Here is an 8,283-nt window from a genome sequence, read left to right as displayed (position 1 = left end):
ATCTTTAATTGTGGTGATGAAATAGGAGACTGGTTGTGATCAGCTGGTGCTTGGCCTGATCTGTAGTTTGTTGTTTCAGATTCTGCTTGTAATGACTCTTCAGTCTGCCCCTGTTCATGTTTCTGTATTTATGATACCCAGTATTTTTAGTCTCCAGTCTTCAAAGGATGGGAAGAAAAAGAAAAATCACATACTACGAAATGTCTTTAAATGTTTGTACAGTGTCAGCATAGTAATGTTCATCAGCTTAACTGAAAACTGCTATGTTTCAATTTTTCTAGCATTGCCACTTGCTGCTACTCTAAATGGCTTAAAAACGGTAATAAGATTTGTTATTTGTTAAGAATGATATTTTTCCTACTATTTGTCCATTAATTTGTTAGTAATTGATATTATCTATTCAACTAATATTTTAGGGAAAAGATCTCTCAGTAGGCCTTGGTTCCATGATCCTCTGCCATCCATAAGATGAGAGACATATACCATGTATCTCCACACCTCAATGTGTTGATAAAAAGTTTCGGAAGCTAATTAAGAGGGCCACTAAACAGCCATGGGTCTTGAATAACTCTAATGCTTTCTCCATTACCAACCTGCCAAATAAATTCTCCGGCTATCCATTTGGCCTCTCCACAAATTGCTTTCCATATTGGTGATGGGTTTCTTTTAGTCCAATCTGTAAAATTATATCAAGCAGTCACAAGTCTACTCCACAGAATTTTTTCGCAATATCAACCTGGATGCTACCTTGCCTATCAAAAGCATCTCTTCTTAGCCGAAGTTGCTGTAGCCCCAGACCTCCTCTATTCTTTGGAGTACATACATTCTCCCAAGATATCAAGTGGAGCTTTCTTTGATCCAATTCATGACCCTGCAGGAATACTTTGAATATCTTTTCCAATTTGAACAATGTAGAAGATGGAACAGCACAATCAGACATGAGAAAGATAGGAGCCGAAGCCAAAACTGATTGGAGAAGGATTAATCTTCTTGAGAAGAAAAAATACTTCCATCACCAACCTTATAGACATGCATTGATTTTATCAAAGAGTGAGTTTAAACTTTTCATCCTTGAGTCTCCATGAAGAGGAATGCCTAGATATATCCAAATGCCACCTCTCATTGGGATGCTAAATATATCCATGATCTGTCGCTTTAAGCTCGGACTGGTGTGGCAGCTGAATTGAATTTGGGATTTTTTGAATATTTACCCTCTGACCGGATTGTAGATAGTAGGTAGACATGATCCTTGCTAAATCTTGAGCATTTCTTTTGTTGACTTTTGCCACTAAGATCGCCGTCTGTAAATAGTAACTGTGATATAGAAGATCCTTGTCTACTTGGTTTATACACTTTTAATGATCTTTGTAACTGCTTCCTGAATGATCTAGAAAGCATGTCAGAGCAGAAGACAAATGAAGTGGGCAACCTTGTCGAAACAAATCATAATTCATGTTTTGAAATATGAAAAGGAATAATGATTTTATTAGAACTTGAGCGGTATGATCCATTACAATTATAACGGTTCCGCTGGGTATTTCCCTATCCATCAATACACCAAAAAGTGAAGCAAATAAATGCATGAAAAGGTACATTAATAGCATGGGTCAAATGACAAAATATCCCCTTGTGTAAATGCTACCTTGTCTAATACACCAGCAGTACTTTTGTCATATGCTGGGACGAGCAACGTAAGATTCGGTTAACTCTCATGTCCAAATTAAGAATTGTTAGATAGAATACTATAGCTAATTTTCATTAAGCCTCGATCAGTGAATTCGTGAGTCCCTCCAACCGAGTAGTTCTTTTACTTATAGGTAATTTGTTTATGTTTTTTTTTTTGTAATGGTAAAATTTATCCAACATGAGAAAAGGAATCCTCATTTTTTGACAGTATTGATCCCATCTTGAATATTGTATTTTCATATTAATCATAATATAAATTATGACTAATCTCTTGATATTATATACTGAGAAACTTGCTCAAAAGGGGTGACTCACCATCGATCCTTTGGTGGATGTTAAATCTCATATGAGTTAGAGAGTGTCCAAGTATAAAGAGTGAAAACAAAAATACAGTAGAAGTGGAAAGGAAAAAAGAACTATTAAGAGAAACCAACTCTTTTATAGTGGAAAAAATTAATCATATTGGTCTAGGAGAAACGGAAGTATGTCTTGGACTCTAAACTTGAAAAGGCAAAGAAAAATGTAATGACAATAGATAAAAGAATACATCTAAAATCAGGAATCCCATCTTAATTAAGGCTGCAAATGGGTAGGAGTGACCCATGACCCAACCCAACCTGACCTGCTTAGACCCGACCTGGCCCGATTTGAAGGACTCGTGGGGCCGGGCTGGATCCTAAAATTAGACCCGTTCCATTTTTCGGGTTGGATCTGGATTTACTGAATTCAGACCTGACTCGACCTATTTAAAATTTGGATAATTTTGGATTTTCAATCCTACGACCCGACCTGACCCGAATCTGTAAAATTATTTGGACTTACGGGTTGCAGCCTGCGAGGGTGCAAACACAAGTTCTGAAGCCATGGATGGGTTGACCCAAACTAGATCCGAATCGGGCCAGATCCAGATCCGAATTGGATTCGAATTTTTTGGGTTGGGTCCGGGTTATAGATGGACCCGATCCGAATGACCCGTTGGGTCAAAAATTATAAACCCGACCTGAATGACCCGTTGAGTCAAAAATTGTAGCAGTGGACCCGACCTGACTCGACCCGATCTTCTATCGGGTCGGATTTGGGTCTAAAATTAAGACCCAAACAAGAAACTGGGTTGGATCGGGGTCACTCATGACCCAACCCGACCCGACTCATTTGCACCCCTAATCTGAATATATATATATAAGGAAAAAAAAAGAACTACAAACCGAGCAAGATTTTATCCAAAAAAAATATAATGAAATGAAAAAAATAAATTAAAACATATTAAAAACAAAAATTAGAAAATATGTTATATACACCTGCTTTTATTTCACTATATTATATTTACATATGAAATCATGGCTAGGGTTGCAAGTGGTGGTAACCATAATAGTCTCAAATCCTGGTTGGACATACCGTGGGACACCAAGATGGGGTACTATCCCGAGTGGTGTCCCAATTGGTACGTCTTGAGACATCCCCTATCCCAAGATATCAGATGGAGCAGGATGGCGGTGCGTCCCGTTCCACAGGCAAACTAGGACAAGCTTTTTCCCACATAATTTAAAACTTTTGATAACTCCAATATCTTGTTGGGATACTCCTAGTTGTTTGACCAAAGCATCCAAGATGGTGAACATTTCAATAACTAAACCTTCTTCCATAATGATAACTAAGATTTGGACCCAACAATGCTAGAGCCGAATCAAGTAATTAGAGAGGTCAGTTTTGACAAGAAGTATATTATGAAGTCAAAAGTCTGATGAAAATGGAATCTTAGGTCCATAACAAAGATAAGGCTAATTCCAAACATTTCCAACAAGCTACAATGCAAGGCATGTAAAGTAGAAGCAAATGGTGTAGGACCCTTAACAACCTTTTACTGAATCGGGAGGATGGAGCAAGGGGATGACCTTGGGGCAAAGTGCTGAGAAACAATGACTGGGAAGAGCACAATAGAAACAGCCAGCTCATGGGGTGGAGATAATTTAGGATCAGAGCCTAAGATGGCACATCCAGCCCCTAGAACAAGAGAGACCAAAGTCATCATACCAAGAAGCAAGGAGAGTAGAGGAAGTCTGAGGCTAGAGCAATCCAAAGGAGAAGACAATACAAGAAGGAGACCTAGAAGATCGGGAGGAGATAGCACAAGTTCAACAAAGCTTCATAGAAATCATAGTCTTCATTGAGAAAGAGATTGACAAGTCCTAAAAAGAACCATGGAAGCAAGCTCTCAAGGGGAAATTTCATGGAAGAGGCTTCTCACCAGAGTTCATTTGAGAGGAGCTCAAGCTTAAATGGTGCCTTAGGAGTATTAGCAAGCATCCCTGAGGATTACATTTACTTTAAGATTGAGGACAAGATTCATGTCTTAACAATGGGGTGATACATCATCGTGGGCCAATACAAGCCATCGACACTAGAAGACTAATAACAATCCCGCCCATCATGCCTTTTTGTGGATGAGGCTTATTGGTCTCCCGATTCAATATTGAGAAAAAGAAATGATCCTCCACATCACTACCACAACTACGGCCACTTACTCTTGGATGAATGGATGGAAGATCTTATTAAGTGAGGTTATGCAATTTTCAGATTCATATTAATATTGCCCACTTCACCAAAGGAACAAGTTTTAAGTGTAAGGAATGGTCATTTTACAGGCCATATCATATGAGAACATCTAGGAGTTGTGCTTCAGTTGTGGGAGGATAAGGTACCTCAAGAAGTCTGCCCTCACCCAATGGGCAGCCATGAAGGATATAAGAGAATAGAATAGTGATGGCACAACAAGAAGCCTAAGCCATGATCAAGCCCCTAAAAGGTGACCACCAAGATTCTAGTCAAGGAGAGCAAGATGAGGATGATGACAACTCAGAACCAAACCAAACAAAGTTTTTTCCCCAGTCTGAATATCAGATAAAGTTGATCTAAGGTGATCCCATCCAACGAAGTAGAGGGTTGAATACACGTCCAAATCTTCTAAGCACAAAGGTGTGATTGAATAAGAGGATTTGAGGGACCACTCCACCAAGATTAGTGGAAATTCAAGGTATGTGATTCTCACTAAGAGTGGAAGCTGACAATCATTGGATGAGTCAGCTGCCCAACCAATGGATGTCTCGAGTAAAAGCTTTGCAGTTAGTAGACCAATCTGGAAAAGACGAGAGAAATAAAATAGGTTTGCTATTAAGGCTAATACTACAGCATCTAACAGTCAAGGGGCATTGTTATCCTGTGCGAAAGACATGATATTAGAAGATACATTGGTATCTGAAGCCTTACTACAACCCTCTAGCTTGACCTGAATCACAACAATTGCTGGAACTTGAAGGTTACTAGGCCATGGAGGTGAGGCCCAGCCCGACCAATGAGTTAATGTAAAATGTGCAGTCCAACTCTGCTAAAATATACTTTGTAATATTTGCAAAGATGATAAGCAAATGAATGTGTACAAGAAGATAAGTGAACAGGCTTGAAACATTTGCAACATGAAAGATATCATAACTTCATAAGCAAATGGATACAAATTAAATAATCTTGAGACTTGCATATGATGCAATGTAACACATAAAGAGCTGACAATTTTTGTTGACATAGAAAAACTCTATAAGCAGCAAATAAATCCAGTTCAAGTTTTCATTATGCCATGCATGCCACTGCTAAGAATTTGCAGCCCATATCTAGCAGAAGTATAAAATTTAGAAGTAGCAAATTTATGGAGAAGCATTAGAGGCTGATAACTCTTACCGAACATGTGTCAGAGTCAAACCAATGCCATGTCAAGATTTGTTTGTTTGTATCATTTAAAAGACTTCATTTTGAAGTTAAAGAACAAGGATAGATTTCTTCATTCCTGAACCAATTTATATTCCAAATGTATTGATGATTTTTGCGCGTCCACACAATACTGATATTTTCATCCAACAAAGCACATGAACAGCAGCACCTAAAAGAAAGTCTTCGTTGCTTAAAAGGCAAACATGAAGATGCTTGCTCCTTATAAAGCTATGAAGTTTATAGTCATCATTTCATCACTAACACCGCCCAAATTCTGACTTTATTTGAGATGCAAAATTTCAGTATATGTTTCTCAAGCTTGAGAACTATATAAATATATATATATATATGGACAACCCAGCATGAACTGTGAGTTGCCAGGCTGGTTACCATTTCTTGGCCATCAATTATATGAACATTCAAATTGTAGATAGCAAAATTTAAGCACAAGGTCACCTTGCTGCATGTGTTAAATTCAGCTGTCCTTCCCTATCAAGAGAACATCACCAAAGATTTTCTGGAGCTCATCATCTTTGTCCACATAATTATAATCTTAAGCATCTTGACTCAGCCTCCTGAAAATAAAAGATCGAACAGCAGTTTGGTACCAGACACTTGTGCGGTCATGTATCTAACACTGCATGGATATGCTCTCTCCATCTATCAGTGTCACTGACCACTTTCCTTATGAACACATCCCAACAGCCCACATCCAGGAATTTCCCTCTACCTGAAGCTGCACGCTGAAGAACCTTACCAACCTCCTCTTCATCTCCAGATTCGAAAAGCCCATCAACCAACACACTGTACGTGAACTTATCCGGAATACAACCCTTCTCGAACATCTCGTCCAATACCATCACCCCCTCCTTCGCTTTCCTGGCCTTACAAAACCCCTTGATCAGCACATTATAAGTGAAAACATTGGGCATACACTTCCTCTCCACCATATCATCCCACAATCTCCCTGCCTCCTGCAGCTCCCCGTTCTCGCACATCCCTGAGATGAGCGTATTATATGTCAACAAGCTTGGAATAAACCCCCTCTCGAACTGATCAAATAGCTTTCTTGCCTCCCAAACCTTCCCCTTCTTACACAACCAGTATATCAACGTGCTCGAGATGGAATTGTCAGGGGTTACATTCTTCTTCAAAAGCCTCCTCCATATCTCGCAAGCATCCTCCACCTTCCCATCCTCACACAGAGCATCAATCACCTTACAGCAGAGCGATGACTCCGGCATGTACTTCCCATCAAGCATGTCAAGGAGCAAGTTCAGAGCTTCTCCCGACTTCTTCTCCTTGCAGCATGCCTCAATCACAACGGAGTAAGTGACGTCGTTCGGGGGAATGCCAGCTGCCTCCATCTCGTCCATGGTTTTGACAGCGTCAGAGAGCTCACCATGGTGGCAGTAGCCGTCAATAAGGACAGTGTAGGTGGTTGCATCAGGGGAGTAGCCACGGCTGAGGATCGTATCAAAGAGGGCTCGGGCAGCAGGGAGGTCGCCGTGGGCGCAGTAATAGGCGATAATGGTGGTGTAGGTGATGACATTGGGGACCATCCCCCATCCGGGCATTTCGTCTAGCACCTGGAGCGCGCCGTCAATGTCACCCATCTTGCAGAGGGCCTTAAGGAGGATATTGCAGGAGCAGACGTTGGGGATGACGCCGAAGCGGGAGCGGCAGCGGCGGAAGAGTGCGGCGGCGAGGCGGTAGCGCCGGTTCTGGATCATGGCGTTGAGGAGGGCGTTGAAGGAGCGGACGGAGGCTCGGACACCGAAGGAGGGGATGGAGAGGAAGGTGCGGAGGGCGGCGGCAGGGCGGGAGGCGAGGGAGTAGGCTCGGATGAGGGTGATGAAGGCCTGCTCGCCGCAGCGAGCGCCGGAGCGGCGGAGTTCGGTGAGGACGGGAGGGATGAGGTGGAAGGCACGGTCGCGGGCGAGGCGGTCCATGAGGGCGTGGTAGGCGAGGTAGGAGGGGGAGAAGTTGGGGACGAACATGGCTGCGTGGCGGAAGGCAGCGAAGGCGAGGTCGGCGGAGGGCTGGCGGCGGATGAGGGAGGCGAGGCGGCGGGAGGTGAGGGGGGAGGGCCAGGGGCGGACGGGAGGGGTGACGGTGTAAGAGGCGAGGAGGTCGGAGGGGGAGCGGAGGGAGGAGAGGTGGTCGAGGTCGATGGGGGAGGAGAGGTGGGCCAGGTCCACCACCGTGGAGAGGTGGCGCCGCCGAAGGAAGAGGAGGAGAGATTGGCCGGAGCGCCGCCACCCAGGGTGGAGGAGGATCTCGGGATTCATCTTCCCCGTCATGGCACGAGCTATGCTCGTGAGGCGGACTTTCTCGAGTGGCTTCTTGATATAAAAATATCATTTATATCTATATTCTATTTTTGTAAATAAAAAATACCATTAAAAAATATTTTTATTATTTTAAAAATACAAAGGAATAAAACTTAGACATAGCTCATGATGTAAATATTTTTGTAGATGCAATTTTTACTGTTCTCACCTGACTTTATACAACTAGATCTTCTCATGTGCAGTGCACGAGCTGAATTTAAAAAATTAAAAAGAAAAAACATATGATTGAAGGTTCGGCGATTAAATTAACGAAAACAAAAACTTCTTAATAGAGAGTTGCAAATGGATTGAATTGGCCCACTTCCAATTTAGAATAGACATGAAACTAATGCAGTTCAATCCAAAACGAAGCTATTTGGATTAAGTTTAGATTCAAATGCATAACTCCTGATGCGGGATTTACACCCCGTCACCAGCAGAGCCCACACACCAGCCGAGCAGCAGAAGAGAGAGTGTCCCCCAGAAGGTATTGTCCGCTTTGGGT

General features: G+C 42.2%; 1 protein-coding gene across 1 annotated transcript; it reads right to left on the bottom strand.

The window, feature by feature from the left end:
• Nucleotides 1-5,615: 5,615 nt before the first annotated feature.
• LOC103719072 (pentatricopeptide repeat-containing protein At5g16420, mitochondrial) lies at nucleotides 5,616-7,846 on the bottom strand. The gene has a single exon (XM_008808143.3). It carries the CDS (start codon nucleotides 7,746-7,748, stop codon nucleotides 6,069-6,071), a length of 1,680 nt encoding a protein of 559 aa, XP_008806365.2. The 5' UTR covers nucleotides 7,749-7,846; the 3' UTR covers nucleotides 5,616-6,068.
• Nucleotides 7,847-8,283: the final 437 nt, after the last annotated feature.

The sequence above is a fragment of the Phoenix dactylifera genome, chromosome 17, assembly GCF_009389715.1.
Source record: "Phoenix dactylifera cultivar Barhee BC4 chromosome 17, palm_55x_up_171113_PBpolish2nd_filt_p, whole genome shotgun sequence".
NCBI classification, from domain to species: domain Eukaryota; kingdom Viridiplantae; phylum Streptophyta; class Magnoliopsida; order Arecales; family Arecaceae; genus Phoenix; species Phoenix dactylifera.
The sequence above is the reverse complement of the archived record's forward strand: the minus strand, read 5'-3'. Positions and strand labels throughout refer to the sequence as shown.

What these genes read in the sequence shown, in the direction of transcription:
- LOC103719072 (XM_008808143.3), bottom strand. Translation starts at nt 7,748, where the DNA reads ATGACGGGGAAGATGAATCCCGAGATCCTCCTCCACCCTGGGTGGCGG.